This window comes from Rhizopus delemar, genomic scaffold, assembly GCF_000149305.1.
Source record: "Rhizopus delemar RA 99-880 supercont3.1 genomic scaffold, whole genome shotgun sequence".
In the NCBI taxonomy this organism is placed as follows: Eukaryota; Fungi; Mucoromycota; class Mucoromycetes; order Mucorales; family Rhizopodaceae; genus Rhizopus; species Rhizopus delemar.
In genome coordinates, this window is record NW_027137827.1 from 2,744,540 (window position 1) to 2,765,593 (window position 21,054).

The 21,054-nt window shown below is 36.6% G+C and overlaps 7 protein-coding genes across 7 annotated transcripts; 4 read left to right on the forward strand and 3 right to left on the reverse strand.

Moving 5' to 3' along the window:
- Positions 1 to 364: 364 nt before the first annotated feature.
- Positions 365 to 867, forward strand: RO3G_01090 (uncharacterized protein; the record flags this gene model as incomplete). The annotated part of the gene is made up of 3 exons (XM_067655681.1): positions 365 to 533; positions 590 to 681; positions 730 to 867. The coding sequence occupies 3 exons, from the start codon at positions 365 to 367 to the stop codon at positions 865 to 867; spliced, it is 399 nt and encodes a 132-aa protein (XP_067511782.1).
- A 2,454-nt stretch (positions 868 to 3,321) lies between these two features.
- RO3G_01091 (uncharacterized protein) lies at positions 3,322 to 4,009 on the forward strand (the record flags this gene model as incomplete). The annotated part of the gene is made up of 3 exons (XM_067655682.1): positions 3,322 to 3,440; positions 3,504 to 3,764; positions 3,808 to 4,009. The coding sequence occupies 3 exons, from the start codon at positions 3,322 to 3,324 to the stop codon at positions 4,007 to 4,009; spliced, it is 582 nt and encodes a 193-aa protein (XP_067511783.1).
- Positions 4,010 to 9,350: 5,341 nt separating this feature from the next.
- On the forward strand, positions 9,351 to 10,870 carry RO3G_01092 (uncharacterized protein; the record flags this gene model as incomplete). The annotated part of the gene is made up of 6 exons (XM_067655683.1): positions 9,351 to 9,386; positions 9,438 to 9,519; positions 9,572 to 9,753; positions 9,803 to 10,510; positions 10,561 to 10,622; positions 10,675 to 10,870. 6 exons carry the CDS (start codon positions 9,351 to 9,353, stop codon positions 10,868 to 10,870), a joined length of 1,266 nt encoding a protein of 421 aa, XP_067511784.1.
- Positions 10,871 to 11,209: 339 nt separating this feature from the next.
- On the reverse strand, positions 11,210 to 12,947 carry RO3G_01093 (uncharacterized protein; the record flags this gene model as incomplete). The annotated part of the gene is made up of 5 exons (XM_067655684.1): positions 11,210 to 11,263; positions 11,395 to 12,362; positions 12,409 to 12,473; positions 12,668 to 12,879; positions 12,945 to 12,947. 5 exons carry the CDS (start codon positions 12,945 to 12,947, stop codon positions 11,210 to 11,212), a joined length of 1,302 nt encoding a protein of 433 aa, XP_067511785.1.
- Positions 12,948 to 14,251: 1,304 nt separating this feature from the next.
- Positions 14,252 to 15,060, reverse strand: RO3G_01094 (uncharacterized protein; the record flags this gene model as incomplete). Its single annotated transcript, XM_067655685.1, has 2 exons — positions 14,252 to 14,768; positions 14,816 to 15,060. 2 exons carry the CDS (start codon positions 15,058 to 15,060, stop codon positions 14,252 to 14,254), a joined length of 762 nt encoding a protein of 253 aa, XP_067511786.1.
- Positions 15,061 to 16,165: 1,105 nt separating this feature from the next.
- Positions 16,166 to 17,573, reverse strand: RO3G_01095 (glutaryl-CoA dehydrogenase; the record flags this gene model as incomplete). The annotated part of the gene is made up of 4 exons (XM_067655686.1): positions 16,166 to 16,971; positions 17,026 to 17,135; positions 17,187 to 17,310; positions 17,366 to 17,573. The coding sequence occupies 4 exons, from the start codon at positions 17,571 to 17,573 to the stop codon at positions 16,166 to 16,168; spliced, it is 1,248 nt and encodes a 415-aa protein (XP_067511787.1).
- Positions 17,574 to 19,312: 1,739 nt separating this feature from the next.
- On the forward strand, positions 19,313 to 20,510 carry RO3G_01096 (uncharacterized protein; the record flags this gene model as incomplete). Its single annotated transcript, XM_067655687.1, has 4 exons — positions 19,313 to 19,822; positions 19,872 to 20,027; positions 20,197 to 20,264; positions 20,369 to 20,510. 4 exons carry the CDS (start codon positions 19,313 to 19,315, stop codon positions 20,508 to 20,510), a joined length of 876 nt encoding a protein of 291 aa, XP_067511788.1.
- Positions 20,511 to 21,054: the final 544 nt, after the last annotated feature.

Here is a 21,054-nt window from a genome sequence, read left to right on the forward strand (position 1 = left end):
ATGTATTGTGCTACATGACCGCCATATGGAGAAAGGAAAGAAAGGAACGAACCTACTGCCCAAATGAATAGCCTTTTTCTGCCACTTCTTTACATCAGATATTAACGTATGCTTCGATGCTATTTTTACAATATAAAAGTGAGTTTTTCATGTCATCAATTATAAAGTATGCCTCTACCGTCGTCATGTGAGAGTAGAATTCTATCAAAAATGGTGTATTGTCTTGGCTGAATAAAAAAGATGATTTTTCTAATTTTAAACATTGTTTAAAAATAAAATTAAACTTTTTTTTTTTTTTTTTTTTTTTTTTTTGCTAGCAAGTATATAAAGGGTCGATGGAATAATTTAATGATTTAGCCATAAAATGCTTCTTCTTCTTCCTGTATTCCTTTTGATCATTTCAAACTTATTCTCCAATACTTTTGCTGCACCAACAGAAACATGGAATAAAAGACCATCACAATTTAGAATGCAAGTCTACTCGAGACCTTTTAGAAAAGGCACTGTTCAACATATCAGAACGTACATAGAAGGTATACATAAAAAGAAGAAATAAACACAATAGGAAGCTTACACACAAAATCATTAGCACCTTCTCAAAGCCCATGCTGGAATCTCTCGTCTAAAAGAGTAGGTTCTTATGAGCTTAATGATCCTTTAGTTAAAGTTACCTTTTATCGAGTAAGTAAAAAAAAGTAATGTTGGGCTTTGTTTTAATCTTGCTTTTAGTCTCCGGATTGTAAAGGCTCTCCATCAGCCATTTATAAAAATTCAGCCCTTCCTAGGGATCATGTATTAATTAAAGCCAAATCTGTTTCGATAACAAAAGTTAAGCCCATTCTATTACAATCAAGAAAAGATCTTTAATTATTTAATTTCTTAAAAAAAAAGCTTGTATAAATTATGTAAATAAAATTAAAAACTTATTATGTCATCTTTGAAAAGAAAATGAAAAAAAGAACATTGCCATATTCTCTAATCACACGAGGATGATGCAAATCTGTCATGATGTTATTGTGTTACAGTCACCTAAGAATCGGATCATTTGTCCAACACTTTATGGTTTCACTTTAGAGTGGGCGATCATTCTAATTTTTGTATGTCTCTTGTTACATGTACATTTTTATTGGCAAATTTTGCTTAAATGGTCTATTACTGTTGCTGATAGCTAGAGGCAAAATATGACACATTTCTTCTTGTTACTCTCCTTGTACACTCTGTATGTCGTTTCTGTTAGACTTATCACGTCGATTTTGATGTAGCTGAATGACTTGATTGATGCTTCAAAGTGATAGCTGTTCCATAATAATTATCTGTGACCAGTTTTTGATTATTTGCTTCTTTTTAGTAGGTCAGTTTGGCAAAAGCAGACGAACAAAGTAACATCTAGGCGTATAATAAGATGTGTATGCCCCGAATATCCATTTGATTGTTATCAATACTGGCTCAAGATAAAATCCCGTTATGTTGGAGAAGTGAAAATGTCCTACCTAAAAGCTGATGACTAGAGACATTAGCGCCTACTTTTTTTTATATCTAATACGTGCGATGTATTCAAGTTGAAATTTTAGACAATATGACCTTTATTGACAATTGTATTGTAAAGCAGATTATAGTCCACTTTCTTAGTTATGATATATATATTGGCTTTTTTTTTTCTCTTGTTGAAAACGCTCAACCTAACTATAGTTGAATCATCAAAACCAACATACAAGAAAATCTATCTTGGGAGTAAGTTAAACGGTCGATTCATGTTCCCTAGCTTGTTTTTTAGTTATCGTGATTTATTTTTAGTCAATTTTGCTTTCTTCTTTCTAATGCTCTTTTCCATATCTTATTTAATGAATGCACAAAGCAAACTCAGTTTTCGAATTATACATTTAATCTTTTATAGATATAAATCCATCTCTTCCTCGTATTTTCTTCATTAATACAAACAAGATTAGTACAGCGACGCATAGTTATAGAATCCTCTAATAGTGGTATACCTTAATAATAATAATAAATGAAGTGAATCTCAATCTCGGAAAATCATACTAACATCTAACAGAAATTGTTAATACAAGAAACACATTACAAGCAATTGGTTTTACATTTGAACTTTTTTTTTTACATTAGAGATCATTTTTTAATAGAATAGTTTTTGTTATAAAGTGGATCAGCTGAGACAAGTAAGCTTCATTGCTTGAACATGTTTGTGTTTTTTGGTTTTATGAATGGGTTCAATTGGAGAAAATGATACAAAAATCATTTGTGGAGAGACCAACCAGTGAATAAATTCAATTTCAGTGACTTTTAGCCCAAGACAGCAACTAGTTGTATCTTTCATGATAAAAAAATCTGAATGAAATGTTTGCATTGTTTATAACAATTGTATAACTTTGCTTCGATCATGATAATACTACAACTAGCTTCAATACAGTAGTTTATTAGCTGAAATATACTAAAATTCATCATGTAATCAGTCATGGTAAATCTCCTTTCCTTTCGCTATCAACTCTTTCGCATTCATGCTCTCAAACATATTATTATATGGCATAATGATTTGTTTGTTTGTATCATTTTGGTTAACTATAGGCTCTACCATTAAGTTTGACATATTTACACGTGATTGCCAACCCAAACTCACAAACCCTTTTATAAAAATAGACTAAAAGTGAAAGCACAACCAAAATGTTTATTAAAATATACAAAACTAAAAACGTGCTTTGGTAATCTTTTCCCCTTGTCTTTTCTCCCAAAGAGAAAGAAAACAAAAGGTTTGAACAAAATAGTATGAGGTAATTTTTTAAGCCCAACCAGAAATTAAAGGGCTTCTCTTTTTTTTATTAAGGATTGAAGGGTTACAATAGTAACAAAACGTTTCAAAAATAGTTTTTGTTGTGCCAAAAAAAATTCAGAAAACCGGATTGCGAAACAAATAAACAATAACTTTGTGAAAGTTATAATGATTTGATATAAAGTTGTGTGACGCTTTATAAAGAATATAAAACAAAAAAGCTCGTTTGATCCAAAAGCTCTAATACCACAAAATGGAACTGTATTCGTACTGCGAACGGACCATGTTACTTATTTAATACGATTTGGAGCGGAACATAAAGGCTGTGTTCTTTCAAGGAATATACTGAAAAAGGATCAGAATTAACCGATAATAAGCAAAGTTTTAATCAACTTGTTGCTGCATGCTTTACACAAATACAAAAAAAGCTTAAAATCCCTCTTTTACGCCGTTCTCCCTTTCTTTTTCTTTTTGATATTATTCTTTTCTTGTTCTATCTTTTTTATATCTTCTTTTAAAACTTTACTTCATTGCCTTACATCATGCTCTATTCTTATTATGATTACCTAAAACAGCTATGCCGTTCTCTGATTTTAGCGGATGAGAAGCTAAATCATGATCGTCTTAGACTTCGCTTACATAAAGAGTTGATGCTCTATCAGTAAATGCCAATTCTCATATATTCTATACTACAAATGCAATTAATTCGTTAAATGACCTATAGGATTAAAGTAAAGGCCAGTCTTGAAGTCAATAGACTATTCCCATTGAATAGGGTGGTTGATGTCTATCTGGCTCAAAAGGACATTCGAAATTTCGAATTGAAGCCAGATACGAGGAAACGAAAGAGGGAAGAAGAGGATGAAGACGCTGCTGCTAGTGAAAAACGCGCCAAGAGGGTCAAGCTTACCAATATATTTTTTTCAAAAGAGGAAATAGCAAATAAACGAAATTGTGACGATGATGAAGGCGATTTAAGCCCAAGGTGTGTGAAGAGAATGAAGCTTGGTCATACTCAAGCAGTTTAGAGCTCAAGTTGCTGAGGAGAAGTTGTTGAGGAGAAAGCGTGATGATGACACCAAGAGTGAATACTATAATTTGACAGGATTTGTAAAGAAAAGAAAGCCATCAAGGGGATCTGAATCTACTTTAGTATTGCTCCAATTCATAGCAAGAAACCACCAAGCCATGATAACGAATCACACTGCTATGATTGGTATTTGCCAGTAACATGGTCTATAATCTTTCTAAAAATTTTCATTCTGCTATAGCTACTTTATTCAGACACTTGATTATAAGAGGGTTAAACTAGCACAGAGCTATATAGCTGCCTAGCTTGTCCTGTCCATATACGGTAGCATCCTGCCCATGACCATTTGTTTTACCTATGGATCAAATCACAAATCTCTATTCTTATGGCTTAATAAGATTAAGATGAAAGAATAAAGTCAGGACAAAGCAAGGTTCCCTGCCTCTTTCAAACGCGGTGCTGCTTATATTGGAAACAATCTAGTAAAAATAGTCAGATTTCAAAGTATTTACTATACGACAAATCAAGACACTGTCCCTAACCCTCTCCAAAGAGTATGCCTATATAAGAAGCATGATTCTATTTTATGTATATCCTTCAAGATTGATGGCCTGATACCTGGCTTTTCATTACTAAATGTTTGCCATGATAATTTTTGAAAACTATATTTTTTATAATATTTTAAAGAATTGCATAAGAACCCTACTATCTCCTATTTTGATAACAGCTGCAAATCTATCAAGATATGAAAAATATTATTCCGAATACAGAATGATTAGTATGCTAGAATTGGGTTAAACATGAGTTTAGTATCTTACTTATTATTTTACTCTGGTGTATAGTTGGTTGTTGTCTATGTTATTTATAAGTCTAAACTGCATGCTGTACTCATCAATGATACCTATTAATGAAGTCAGCTGTAGTGTGCTTCTCGTACATCCCTATTATCAAATCGAGGTCTTGTGAATGGCTTAATCGACAGAATATCTAATAATTACAAATATGACAACACTAATTATTCCAAATTATTGTTTCACTATTTTTATATCTTAAGTTGCTATCGTAGCAATAAATTGCAAAACAATCTAAATCGCATATATACTCTAATTATAACTATTGATTTTTTGATCCAATTTAACTAAAGGAATCAATAGAATTGTAAATTTAATTATGTCTACTAGGAAGCCTTAATGGTAGCTGATACTTACAATTATTGTCTGATTGTCATGGTGTACTGTAGTAATTTCTCTGTCTACATGTAATATTTGTAGGGTAGTTATATTTCAAAGCAATCATAAATTGTAAGTAAGTTTCTTATCTTGGCTTATCTAGCCCTTCCTGTCACTCTTGTTTTATTCTACCGCTAGTTGTCTATCTCCAATCTCATTAACTGTAACCACCTAACACCATATTTCAGTGAGGGCTTTATCTGATAGTAAATGTAGTGAACCCAATCTAGCCCATACATCTTTACCATGGCTAACATTTATTAAATAAAATGTTGAAGAATACTTATACAGTAGATAAGAAATGTTTCTATATTACTATTAATATGTTATATTACATTATTTGTTTTTGTATTTAGAACCTTCATAGAGTGTTTCTTAATCACTCTATAGCTTAAATGAATGATTAAAATATTAAGATAATCTTCAATCAGTCTCAAAAAAAAAAGTAAATTTGCAAATCATAGTCATTTAAAATTAGTTAATGATTCCTTATTGCTATTGACTCCTATTTTTCTATTCCATCATCCCACATAAATACGTTTTTTTTGCATTTTTATTACACTTTGATCTGTTGTAATGCGTAGCAAGTCAATCGAACAATACAAAGCTACTAGGTTAGAGAGTATTAAATAGAAAAGATTAATTCTTGTTGCATAATAAGGATTATGGTATGTCATGTGGATACTATTCTAAAGAATACGGCAAAATTACGCCTTATAAATAATCTTTTTATATTTTTTAGATATCTTGATGAAGATAGGATCTCAAAGATATTTTTTTAAAAGTAAACAATACACTATGCGTTAATCTATTTTGAATTACTTTAATCTTTTCCTTTTGAAAAAGACTAAAATAGAATATTATAATGTCTAACGTAACACAATTTTTATGCAAACAGTCTTTCACTTTTTCAGTCCGCATCCTTTGTAAAAATAATCTTACTTACATTTCCTTCTTCTGACCTTGATAAATTATAGTAAAATGAACAATGTAACTATAGATGCTGTTGTCTCTATTGTCAACAATCTCTAGGTTCAAAATTAGTCTTGCAAATAGCGACTGGATCTTATGTTTTACTGAGTTGACATGTTCGGAGTTAACCGAGGCATTTTGTTTTTTTTTTAAAAAAAAAACATTGATCTATTACTTGCCATTCTTTGTTAAAATATCTTTGTTTTGTTGAAGGTTAATACAAAACAAAATGAGGTGTGTTTGTTATTCCTTTGTGTGAGAAAAGCAAAAAAATACGTAACGTTTATAACATGGCAAGCTTTGAAGGTAATATGCAATTGTCTCCCAGATCAGGAACATAATAAATCTTTTATATAATATCTTTTATGCTTTGTTTTTAACCAGGACAACATTTTATATGAAAAGGGAAAAATCAGTTTAAAATTTATTTATCATTTAATTTCACATATTTAATTGTAAAAGTATGAAAAAGAGGATTATAAGTAAATAAATCAAAGTAACTAATATAATTTGAGATTAAGAAATCTAAAGTATACAAACCATTCCTTTTTTTATTTTATTTTTGTCCACATTATCTTAATATATGGAAAATAAAATATATACTTATACATATATTAACCTCTAACTAGCTGAACTGAGTACGCAAAAATGGCAGAGCCACCGAACATAAAATTCTTCTTCCGTTGGTAGATAAGCGCATAGGATGTAAGTTAGTATTTTATTACTTTTTTTTTATTAATGTCCTCACTAGAGTGGTCCTTCGTTGGCTGCAGGTGTTTCTCTTTCCCTCAGGATGCTTTTTTTTACACGAATCAGTAAATAAAAGAAAGTATTGATAATACTTCCATGTAGTTATTCCTGGACAATGTGTTTCTTTTAAATGAACTACGACTAAGTATTTCATAAAAGGGTCGCTGAACTACAAAATATATTCTTTCTAAACAAAACCCTTTTTATTATCATAATAATAATTCCTTTTTGTTATATTGCTCTAAACGCATTCTTTTTCTTAATAAGCTACAGTACTAAATAAAAATCCTTTATGATTTTCTACGTCTTTTTTTTTTTTTTTTTTTTTTTGCCTTCCTTGTACTTTTTTAATTGCAATTTCACTTAATAGATAGTCCTCAACTCTTTCACCCATATTTTAAATATGTAGTTTGAAAAGTGTAAGAAATAAAAAACTGTTTCAAGAGGAAGCAGTATAAGGAGAAAAGCAAGAAAAGAACAAAAAAGAAACAAAGGGTTTATATATTCATTCCAACTTTTACTATGTTACTTTATGCTGTTTATTGCTGATATAATTTTATTTTACCTTTTCCTTTAAAAAAGCATCTTTAACTTCACAAACATTAAATTATAATATTCTTGCAAAATCTCAGATTAAACAGCATGATTGTAAATTCAAATATCAATAATAAAAAGAAGAAAACCATACAATTACTAAGTCTGGAGCAAGATTAAAATGGTTTTATGAATGCTTGAATGTTAGAGTACTCTTCGTAGATAGGAAAGGAGTATGAAGCATGTAAAGATCTCGGGGCCTTAGTAAAGTTAGACTTGCATCATTATCCATCCTATGTAATGATTTATTTAAAAATCGTATAGAACCAGCCTATTCTTATTTTAAGGAATCATTTTGTCAATATTGTAAAACGCATGACAATTCCTTCGTCACTCTTGAAAGTTATACCAATATAGAAAAGTAGGGATGTTCTTTCAAAATTTATACCCAGTATACTCATGAAACAAGAGATTATATGACTATTAGATTGTCTGCATCAGCCAATAGTGGATATTATGAATTTATATATTTATAGGGGGCTTGTTAGCATATTTTGTTTGTAAGTCAGTTATATGAGTAGTGGAAGGAGTTCATAGACAATAAGCTGCTATTATTTGCCTCATTTGTAATAATATAGAGATTTTGTACATAAGAGTTGCTTATGTACAAGTATAAACTGTACATCAATGTTCTAAATTGAAACAAGTAGATCTAAATATCGTGCTCCATTTGTAACAACATTAAACATACATATTCTAATAAAGTAAAGGTTCCGAGCACACAGAGACAAATGACACATCGGTACAATCAATTCAAGTAGATCTTTTGTTGCTCAAAATAATAAAAAGGTATCTGTTCCCAGTCCTCTTTTGAGTGATATAATATTTGTAAGAGGATACAGAATCTTAAAATAACATTATTTTAGTCTTTACTTTCAGTTGACAGCACCATCGAAGTTGCCTATGACCGCTTTTATTAAATCATCACAAGGTTCAGATAGTATGTGATTTGAGTCTGGCAAAGGACTTGGGGAGAAATCGCAGCATAACACAACACTTCTTAATCAGGTAGCTGTTTCTGCGTCAGCTTACTTTGTTTCAAACTGTAGCGTTCACACTTCTTCTTTTCAAATTCTGGTTTCTAAATGGATTCTATTACTTCTTGATCAATCCCAAATCTATCTTTATCATGTAAATTACTGCTGTTTTTTCTTTTGGTTTCATATCAGTTATATACGAAAAAGGAAATAGAAATGATATATAATGCTCACTTTACTTTAAATTGCTTTTAGATGAGAATTCCATCTTTTAATTTGATGACTCATATGGACACAGTTTGATATTTATTACGTTTACTGCCCTTGATGTACAGTATGACCGAGAAAATTTGTTCTTGGTTATTTATTTCTAAATACATAGCTCTTACCGTAGGAGCCCATACCTAAATCCAGTCATCATCACTATGAGCAGCGGCTTTACAGATATCAGCAGAGATGACCGCATCCAAGCAGCTTACTAGTTTGAGCCCATGTCTAGCTTATTGAATCCTTCTTTATTCGTTGCATAAATTGAAGATGCCTATACCGTAGCCCATGCCGGGTAGAGGACCGCTAGGGCAAATGTATCACTGGATGGCGGTAAGGACTAAATTTGGACAAAGAAGCGGAAAAATAGATTATATTGCTATTCTTTCTTTAACTATATGATTATCTGCTCAAGCAAAAGATTGTTTGGATAAGAGGTATCGAATACAAGCGATTGAATAACCAAGATATGTCCAATCTATTTGCTTTCATATTATACAGCGAAAGCTGAGCAAGTGTCTTTGGAGAGAGAGAATCTTATGTTTTTTTCCTATTGTCCTGATATAATTCCGATAAAGAAAGCAGGCAAATAAAATGATCCATCGTGTATATAAAGGAAGGAGAATATGTTTCATTCATGGGGACGGTGTATATGTGGTTCATTCGGCCTTTGAATGATCAGAACACGTCATTGGAGAAAAATGTTCTCTTTCTCTCTTTCTTTTCTTTCCCTTTAAACATTTATAAAATCTATGTCAGGAGAAAGTTATATTGGTTCAAAGATTTCGGTACGTTTTCTCGGTTTAGAATAAACAAATACTGATGGTTTCTTACAACAGCTTATAAGTTTAAGTGACATTCGTTATGTTGGTATTCTTCATAGTATTAATGCACAGGACTCGACTGTTGGATTAAAACAAGGTAAACTAAAAATGTTTTCTGTAAAAAAAATGTATACTAAACAGCATAAAAGTTCGTTCTTTTGGTACTGAAGGTCGTAAAGGAAAGATGGAAGAAGAAATCCCACCTTCCGAGAATGTATTTGATTACGTTGTTTTCCGAGGTTCAGATATAAAAGACCTTCAGGTGTTTGAAGCCCCTCCAAAGCCCACTCCACCTCCCCCACAGAGCCTTCCTCAAGACCCTGCTATTATGGTAAGTCTAAAAAATAGAGAGTGAATAAGTGTCTTATACTCGTGTACAGAGCATGAGTGGATATCCTCCTCCTCCCTATATGGGTGGTGGTATGTACATGCAGCCTCCTCCTCAGCAGCAGCAACTTCCTCCTCAGCAGCAGCAACTTCCTCCTCAGCAACCACCATTTCAGCCTCCTCCTTCTGCTGTTCACCAAGAACACTTGCGTCAACAACAACAACAGCAGATGCAGCACCTACAACAACAAAAGCAACAACAAAAACAACAACAACAACAACAGCAGCAGCAATCTCAGCCTCAACCAACGCCAAAGCAACCTCAAAAAAAGCACTTGCAACAGCCACCTCAGCAACAACCTCAGCAGCAGCAGCAGCAACCTGACCAAACCCAATGGAAACCCACGTACACGGAATCCAATGAAATTGAAAAAGACACTATGTGGGATGAGTTAAAAGCTGAATTAGAAGAAGCCGATGCTGCACAACCCACCATCAATGAAGCTACTATTGAAGAATTAGCAAAGAAAGTGAGTGAGCTGAACCCGATCGAGCCAAAGGATGAACAACAACGTAGTCATCGTCGCCATGATCATCATCGCGGCAATAAGCGTCAACCCAAAAAGCATGATTTCAATGTTCCTGCTTCAGAATTTGACTTTGAAGCTTCTAATGCAAAATTTGATAAAAGTGAGATCAAAGAGACTGATGATTTAGAAGAAGTGTTAGAAGCTACTTCCCCTGATGGTTTTTACAATAAGGTAAACAAAGAAAGATAGAATGGATGAAGAGAGCTCATGTGCTATGATAGAACTCTAGCTTTTTTGATAATATCTCGTGTGAATCAAAAGAACGTATTGAACAACGTGAAACGTAAGTTTTTTCTTTTTCTTTTTTGCTATAAAGTTATTTAATATCACATTAGTGAACCTCGTCGCAATCGTTTCCAAGAAGAACGCAAGTTGAATATGGAAACATTTGGACAAGCAACTGCTGATCAATCAAGATATCGTCATAATTACCATCGTGGCCGTGGAGGCAATTATCGTGGACGTGGAGGAGGATATTATCGTGGTAATAATCGTAATAACAGTGGTTATAATAGACAAAGCAACGCTTAAGGAGAAGATCGTTTATATATTTTTTTTTGTGTGAATAAATGAAAAGCGATGATGTAACTCGTAAACCACCGAAGAGGCTTTTTGTGTTGAAACGTTCCTGAAAAAGGAGAGGTTTTGATGCGGACTTTTAACGATGCTAACATATTCTTAAAGTCTTATTTTATTAACAATAAAATCATTAAATGGCACTTATATACATAGTTCCTCTCTCTCTCTTCCTCTTTCTTATATTTCATAATCTAATAAGCGGTAGATAGTTCATCCTCTTTTTCGATATTTTGCTCATAATTATTAAAAGACAACTGTGATCGATTGAGGTGCATAGGATTGGATTGATATTTAAAGATGGGCTGCTGATTGAATGAATGGGCAATATTTTGAAAAGTATGTTTGCTGGTAGAGCCAATGGTGACCACAGTCGAATGATTTTCATAATTATTTTCTCCTGGTGGAGGATGGTGGTCTCTGGGCAACACCATGGACGCTTGTCCTTGATTGGAATCATAGATCGGGTTGTGATTTACCGCTAGAGGATGATCGACCCGAGCGCTGGCTACGGAAAAAGAAGGATGTGTCTGAGGGTGGTTGAGGGCCATGTCTTTCAAATAAGGCTGCTGCTTTCGGAGCATGTCCTCAAGATACCAAGCCGTCGGTTGATGAGCGAGATCGAGATCATGTGTGGTGTCCGAGGGCTTGTAGATCTGTGTTTTATTGTCTCTTGAAGCCGACTGGATCAGTGGTGTATAGTCTTGGTGGATTGTTTGAGGCGTAAAGTCAACGAGGTGATCGGGAAGATGAGATGCATTGATACCCAGTTGAGCAGCCAATGATTCCACGTTGTGTTCTAATTCATCAATATCTTGACGGATGGCTAAAACTGATTTTGTATGCTGTTCGTTATGGAATGGCAAGGGCATAGCGATGGAGCATATGGGAGGACAGGTTGAATGTGATGTCTTGTTGCATTTATCACTGACTGTATCCGTCGATATCTTGTAGTTTTGTTCATGAACTCTTGTTTGAGATGACTGAATCGCGTCTGTCGAATGATCCTTTGAAAAGACGATGGTAAGGAACTGCAGGATCTTTGAAATGACTTGCTCATGTCTTTGATGCTTTTCTCTTGCTGCCAATGTCTCTTGCCAGATGAGTTCATTGTCTCTGCGCAAGTTATTTAGGTCTGCTGTAATGTTATTTTGATGCTTCTTGATCGAGGTGATTTCTTTTAACAAGGTACCCAAGTTCATCTTTTCTCCATCCGTCTCATCCCGGTCACGATTCCTTTTACGTGTGACGAGCACCAAGAGATCAGATCGATTTTGTTGAAAATGTGGATTGCTGAATTCCCATATCTCACCTGGATTGACATCTTGTCTGATGTGTGGCATCTTGTGAAAATCATACATGTTGAGCTGACGAACAAAGGAAGCAAACGTGTTGTGCTTGTAAAATCGAGGTAAAATGATCTTTGCAAACTCTTCATGATCTTCCACTATGTCATATTAGTTCTCTGTTTATATCATCTCTCTATTCTTTACCCAAGAATGAGTTTCCTTCTTTTGACCATCGAATGAGATTATCTGTCGTTGGATCGTTCACCATGCTAATTATAAAATAAGTAACTGAGATTAAACTTGTTTTTACAAAAAAGGAAAACAAATAAATCCATTTTAAAATGTTTTCCCCCATTGTTCTATTTCCTTCTTTTCAATTTTTTTTTTCTTTTTCTTTTTTTTCATTTAAATCCTCACACACACACACACACACACGTCACTCTTTCTATTGATGGTTACATACTTGAATAATTTATGCAAGAAGGCAGGTACACTACGCTGAGAAGGTAATTTATGTGGTGTAGTATTCAATATGGCTGAAGAGAGCTTTGGTATTGATTCTTCTATTCTTTGTTTCTTTACGACGTCAGAAGGCCCTAAAGTTGTAGGGTCAAAAGGCGCTGCTGCTTGTCGTTTCCTTGTCATATGGTGAGTCGATGATTGAAAGGGAAGCATCTATTCATAAACATTGTTCAATAAAAGAGAATGTTGAGCGAGTAGCGATGCAAGAACATTATTACCATTTTTTTTTAAAAGAAAAAAAAAGTCTGTTTTTTCCTTTGATGTAAAAATGCAGAAAGTATTGAAAATCCAGATTTTATCAAAAAGAGAACATTAGAAGAAAAAAAATAGAAAAAAGATGTTTTTATGCCTTTCTTATTCACTGTTCCAGGGGAACTGGTGTTTGTACCACTCTGGATCGGACGAACGGATCGATTTTTCATTAGCAAATTATCGATGTCCCTCTATTGTCATTCCATCCTCATCTGCAGTCCTTTTTTTTTTTTCTTCCGCAATGTTCTATAACATTCTATAAGGTGGCTCCTACCTCAATTTGGTAAAATTTACTTTAGACTGAAAATCATTTCGAGAAAACTAATGAATTTCACAAAGAACGCTCATCTTGAACGCCTAATTTAAATTATCAAGCGTCTCATCTAAAAAAAAGAAAGCCAGGGTAATTTATCAAATCAGGACACTAAAATGAATGAATTTTTTTTTGAGGAACAAATGAATAGGATGTACCCCACTTTAGAAACGTGAATGAAACAGGTTCAATCAAATAAAGGATTACATCGAATAATACAAACACAGAGTGAAATTATAAAAGAAGAATCTGGGGCGTTGGTCAAAAGAGAATTAAACCTGACACTGTAGATCACTTGGAACTTTTAAAGTGAAAACTAGGGAATCAGAAATTGATGCTATCCACAGGATATTATGCGTTGACAAAAGAACATGATAGCGGTTGGATGAACCAGGTCGCTGTTGGTTGACAACATGCGATGTTATCCTAGCAACATGATCCAGAACTCAGAATATGGCATAAAAAGATCGTCTGCAGTTGTGTTTACTTTAAAAGTCTAAGGATTTATCTAGAACAATCCTTTGGATGAACAATTGAAATACCTTCCTTTTAGGGGAAATAGATTATCTCAGTGGGAGTCTTTTTTTTTTAAAAAAAAAAAAGTAAACGCGTGTCACTGAATAAGAAATCCAAAGGATTACAAAAAATACTCATTCTGTATCTCTCACAAAGGTTGTACTTTTTTTATAAATAGATTCAACACAGATTACTAAAAACAGAATAATTGAGATCAAATTCAAGATCTTCCCCCAAACCCCATGAGTGAAATCGAGATATGGGATCGTATTTAGCCAAAAAAAGGGGATCACATCTATGTTTTACTTCAAGGTCCTCATTTCTATACGAATAGGAGGACATCAACACGTTTTCAGTCACAGGAGGTCATTTCTTCTCCTAACAAAATTCAGCCCTAACGAGGATCGATTTCATCCTTTGAATTCTCTTTTTAAAAAAAAAGGTTTATAATTTTGATTTTCCTAATTCTTCTTGACGTTTTTTAGCAAGCATCAAGGCAGCCCCAGCTCTAGAATCCGTCAATCGACCCAATTGGTCCGATATCCACTGCCCTGTTTCGATCAAGCGATCCAAATCGACATTGGTCTTGTATCCCAGACCGTGTAACATGTAAACCACGTCTTCGGTTGCCACATTTCCCTTGGCGCCAGGAGCAAACGGACATCCTCCCAGACCTGCGACCGAGCTATCGACCACGCGAATACCGTATTCTAAGGCCATCAAGATATTGGCCAGTGCTTGACCGTAGGTATCATGGCAGTGAACAGCAAGCGCATCCGCAGGAACCACTTCAAGTACATGTTCTAGCAAGGTACCCATGGATCCAGCCGTACCTACACCAATCGTATCGCCCAGACTGATCTCATAACAACCCGCCTCATAGAGTTCTTTGGCCATCGCTGCCACCTTTTTCGGATTCACCTGTCCTTCATAAGGACAGCCCAGGACACAGGACAGGTAACTAAGAAATGTCAGCAGAACGCATCGAACCCCCAGCTGTCAGCTTACCCTCTCACTTTTAAGTTTTGTTCCAAGGCCTTCTTTGTGATCTGTTTAGCTCGAACAAGGGATTCTTCGGTTGAACAGTTTGTGTTCTTTCGATTGAAGGTCTCTGTGACCGCAGCAAAGAGAGCCACTTCCTTGGCTCCTGCCTCCAGGGCGCTTTCGAGCCCTTTCAAGTTGGGCGTCAGTACCGGATAATGAACGCCGGGCTGTTTCTGAATGGACGTAAAGACCTCTTTGTTATCCCCCATCTAACGCATCTTACGCGTCAGTCTCGACAGATGATCTCCTTGACGCCTTACCTGAGGTACCCACTTGGGACTCACAAAGCTCGTGACTTCAACCACAGGCAATCCATTCCGGGCCAGTCGTTCGATCAGCTCAATCTTGACCGACGCCGGCACCAGTTTCTTTTCGTTCTGCAGGCCATCTCGGGGTCCGACCTCGACAATCTTCACAAACCCTGGCTGGCTATAACTCCGTTTGGCAACCGTGGACAGTTGTAGATGATTCACAGCCGTTGGATCGATCCGGTTGTACTTTTTTACCACGTTTCGGTATAAACCACTGGCTCTTGACAACATCCTGTTTTTATGAAAAGAAAAAGAAAAAAAAAAAAGATTCACACACACAATGCGTTTTATCTCGTCCAAAGTCTCACGGTCATGTGATTGATTTATTCTCACTGCAGACCCACCGCTAAACCGACGAGCAAGCCGATCAAGAGCAAACTAAACAGGCTCAAGAGACAATTCAAGAGTTGAAAGGTCAAGGCGAGGGTTGTATCCGTTGGCGATGAAAAATAGCGCCAGGCGCCATACCACCAAAAAGGAAAAAGAAAAAAACCAAAGAGAAACAGGGCGAGGTCAAGCTGTCGATCGAGGTGCTTGGTCTCGTCGGACACCATCTGTTCGATCGAGCCTGCTTCCAGACAGGTGTGGGACGCAAGCTCGACCTTTTCGTCCATCAGGCCGGACAGGGCCTCTGGTTGGGGTGGATGGACCTGAGGGAGAGGCTCGATGGCTGAGAATCGTTTTGGATCCTGTGTTCCTGAGCTGACGGGGGATGTGGGCTGATGGGAGACATACGAAGGGTGGACTGGATGCGTGGTGGGGCTCAAGAGGATGTCATCAGCGCTTCCGGTGTGGTGTGTAAAGTAATAGGGACACAAGGACCAAGTGTCACTCAAATCGATTGTGTTGGTTCTCTTCATCCAAACGATAAAAAAAAAAAAAGAAAAAGCAAAAGATGAAGCGGTGAAAAGGGGGGGATGGTTGAATGTGTAGTCAAGTTGACAACAATTCAACACGTCCTAAAGAACACGACAGTGAACAAGGAGGGGGTGATTTATTCATTTTAATTAGCAAAAGCAGGTATACCCGTGATGGCTTTACCAAGGATCAAGGCATGCACATCATGTGTGCCTTCATATGTATTCACCGCCTCAAGGTTAGCAGCATGGCGAATGACATGATATTCATCCGAGATACCATTACCACCCAACATATCACGACACTCTCTAGCAATCTGAAGGGCTTTTCCACATGAATTTCTCTTGATCATCGAAATCATCTCGATCGCCAGCTCATTCTCATCCTTCAAACGACCCACTTGAACACAGGCCTGTAAGCCGAGAGCGATCTCTGTGTTGGCATCGGCCAATTTCTTTTGAATGAGCTGATTGGCAGCCAAAGGTCTACCAAACTGTTTACGATCCAACGTATACGTCCGAGCCTGTTCCAGACAAGCCTCAGCAGCACCAAGCGCACCCCAGGCAATACCATAACGAGCATTATTCAAACAACCAAAGGGTCCACCCAGCCCCTTGGCATGCGGTAACATGTTCTCAACCGGGACCTCGACCTGATCCATCATGATCATCCCCGTCACGGAGGCTCTCAAAGAGAACTTGCCCTGAATGACCGGTGTCTCTAGACCGGCCATGCCTCGCTCGAGCAAGAAGCCTCGGATCGTTCCGCCCTCGTCCAGGTTCTTGGCCCAGACGACGAACACGTCGGCAATGGGTGAGTTGGTAATCCAGGTTTTGGAACCATTCAAGACATAGTGTCCATTGACCTTTTTGGCTGTTGTTTCCATACTGCTAGGATCCGATCCATGATTGGGTTCCGTCAGACCAAAGCAACCTACTTTTTCACCCTTGGCTATATTCAAAGGGTTCATATCTCTCTCTTTCTTTTGACATCTTTATTCATTACCTAAAAGAGGAAGGAGTCTTTCCTTTTGTTCATCAGAACCATAGGCATTAATAGGATGCATCACCAAAGAGGATTGGACTGACATGGCAGATCGATAGCCTGAATCCACTCTTTAAAAAAAAAATCAATTTTTTTTCTCACGCTCCTTTTCCCCTTCTTACCTTTCCACCTCTCTCGCTGTCAAACCATAAGCAACTGAAGATACACCCGCACATCCATATCCCTCAATCGTCGATCCTAAAAATCCAAGTTCGCCCATCTCATTCATGATTTCCCTATCAAATTCTATCCGAACGATGATTTAATCTTTGAAAGCAGCCCTTGTTTCACTCCAACTTACTTTCGTGACGATAGGCCTGAATGACTCTTGGCAAAAGACGTTCTTGACAATAACTTTTGGCTGCATCACGAATAGAGACTTCATCTTCTGTTAATAACTTTTCAAGGTTTAAAGGATCTTCCCAATTGTATTTCACAAATGTAGGCTTGGTGGCCAGTGTACGTGTCAAGAAGGGTCGATGAGAAATAATTCGAGAAAGGGATTGCATCAAAAATTAAGAAAAAAAGTATAAAAAAGAAAGAGAGAGAAAAAAAAGAAAAACACTTCATCTTTTATTTTTGCATAGTTTGTTTATTTTTCTCACCACTGACTAAAGAAAAAAAACGGTGTAACTTTTACCCAGTTGATCATCAAGATGTGTGGGGATAGAAAACCTTTCGGTAGGGCCACCACACCTCCTTCAAGAAGAGGATTCATCGGGAAATCTCTTTTCCTCTGTCAATCGGACCTTGATTCTTTCTGTGTTCAAGTCGACTTTTTTTATAAAACACGCCTACTTGACGCGTGTCCTTCAGCTCAGTCTTGTCACTCTCTGTAAGAACATGACGCGTCTACTTTAGGCTCAAGATCAGCACAAATTGTCTATCCATCGATCGTCTCGATCCTTGGTGATCCTCGTTGATGAGACGCTCAACCCTTTCATCACCCCCCCCCCTCCAAGGCTCCCCTCTTTTATCCAACACCACTTCTTACGTTCCTTTGGATCCTCTGGTACAGGCCATCTGACAACAACAGTGTAACCTCTCTGTTGAATGGATCGATGTCAACCACACATTCAAATGCATTCCTATCGTGCTGATGTCTCATTCACTGGTTTGAAAAAAAAGGTGTATCCGAGAAAATAGCCAGTGTCCCAATGAGATCCACAGTCATCCCTTGCTCTCTTCATCTTGATCTGGACATCATTCACGACAAGACCGAATGGCACATGCTCGGCTCGGTTGGTTTCAAGCCAAGATGTGTTCCTTTTTGATGACCGGCCAATGCTTTCTTAGGCTCCCTGGGATCGTTGTAGGGTTTGAAAGCAGAAAGGAAACCCAGGTGTGGCATCGATAGAGATTGTGTTGTAAATGAAACAAGAGGAGAATAGCTTATCGAAGCTTGGTTCATGTTTTATAAAAGAAAGTCTAGAGGATCATTTTGTGGGTTTTCTTTCGCTTGTCCAAGTTACTTTTTTAATGAAAACAGCAAGTGCAAACAATCATGGTGTGTTGACAATAGCTGAATAAAATAGGATTGTGACTTTTGTTTTTCATTAAAAAAGTATCTTTTTCATACTTTTTTTTCTTTTTCTTTTTTTAAAAAATGAAAGTGTATGATGTTTTATATTATTTGTCAATGATTTCATTCATTTATATTTTATTTAAACTTCAAAGACTATTTAAAGCAAGAAAAAGATTAAGTAAAAACTTGCGAGCACAACTTGAATAAGAAAGGTATTTCATCTGTGATGGACCGATTTGACTTGAACCAACTCTAATAAAACAGATGAAATGAACCAAACGACGTCTTGTTTCGGTGTGAAGAAAAGGATGACAGAGAATACATCAAGCCTATTCTAACATTGTCTGTTGGATGTGTAACATTCATCCAAGATAAATATAGAAAATAAATAACCTCATCCCCTCCTTTATCTTTCTCCTTTCTTTTCCCCCCTTTCTTTATTATATTCACATGCAAGAGAAAATAACCAGATGAAATGATTCAGTCATGTCTGTGTGATGGAATACAATGGGTTTGGGTCACAAGATGAATCTAGAAAATCGTGAAAAGGCATGGATTGAAGTGATGTATTCACACGATCATTTTAGATGCAGATTGTCAATTGAATCCTACAGAGCAGTGAAGAATTAAAAACCGTTTTATGAATTCGAAATAATAATAAAAGAAGGAGGTGAACACTTTATATTCTCGCTTTTTCTTTACTCTTTCTACCTCTCCTTTTGTATGAACAAGACACTCAAACTGTTTCCTTTACACCGTTCACTCACTGACGACAATCATCATTCATACAACGATCAACATCCTTCACCCTTCACTTGCTTTGTATCAAAATTATTAGGTAAGAACAGACATCAGGAACCTCATTCGGTGAACGGCCATAAAGGATTCAAGAAAAAGGAACATGTCACAAGACATCCTCTGAAGCATACCAAATCACACTCCACCACCTCCCTCACCAAAGGCGCCGTCATCTTGACTTCATCGACTCAAGCCATCACCTTACCACGCAAGACGACAATCACCTTTGCAGAACCCGATCTCTCTCGACAACCGACAGTCCATGATCCAACCACGGCCATGATGGACACCCAGAGCTCAGCAGCCCTGGAGGCCTTGATGCATCTCACTGGCCGCCATGCTTCTTTTGTAGTCGAATTGGATCTGCCTCTGATCGTTTTACGCGGTCGTCCCCAAGAGACAGGTGGCCTGCTGACGGAAAGCATGGCTGAGATTGTAAGTGGTCTTGATTCGATTCTCTTTTTATTCATCCAATCGCGTCTAGATTCGACCGTATGTGCCCAAGAGGTTTCGTGTGGCTTCCGTTTGGAAGTTGTTGTACAGTCTGGATGAGCATGGTGCCAGTTTACATACGCTCTATGCCATGACAAGGGAGTATGTCGGGCCATGTGTGTGGATGATGAAGGATGAAGAGGGACAGGTAGGGACGGATGAGAGGCATCACTCTTCTTCTTTTTTTCTTCAACTTCAAACTAGATTTATGGCGCTTATTCAAGTCATACATTCGAATGTCAGCCGAATACATATTATGGCACAGGAGAGTGGTAAATGAGATTCGTTTCACTTCTTTTTTTCTTACTCGTCTCTAGTTTCTTGTGGAAGTTGTCATCCGAGCATCAGCCTACGTTACCAAAGATCAAAGTGTTTCCTTGGACAGGTAAAAATGATTACATGATTTTATGCAACACCACTTTTATTGCGATGGGTGGAGGGTAAGTGGTGAACGGTGGAGTGGATCAAGGTTATTTATCCTTAATGTAGGGACGGTCAATTTGGCTTATGGTTAACATCGGATATGGAAACAGGCTACAGTACAGCCTGTCCTACGTTTGATAACGAATGTCTTTCATCCAAATCACAATTTCGGTGCATAGAAATGGAAGTGTGGGGTTTTAGTATTTAATGCAAGTGGCTGCTGTATAACACAATTCATTAAATTTGATTGTCAAAAAAAAAAAAAGAACCTTCTATTGTAAGCATGGATCACATTCAATCATGCCTAAAAAGTCACTTTGACCCAAGCGAAATCGCACGACTTTTTTTTTATATCTGAAATTGAAATACACATGGTGCTTGCCTCCCCCCCCCCCTTTTTTTTTTGTCTTTTGGTTTTGCCGGAGATATGCCTTTTATGATGACCGGGTGATTCAGCATGTACCTTTTGACTCATAATCCTTTTCATATTTCTGGATGACTAAAAATAACTCTTTACCCTTCCAGACAGGTCCTTTCAAAAGAGTGACAAAGCCCACAAAAGAAGATCCACGCTATGTCAAATAAACTTTCTTTGCATCCTCATGTGTGTGATCTTTTTACAAACAAGGTCCATGACGTTCTCCAGTTGATTCTTCTTTCTGTTTCTAATTTGAGTGGTTTCCAAATGTATCAACAAGTGTAACCTTTACTTGTTCCATTCGGGGTAGCTTCAGATCCACCTTTCATGTTTT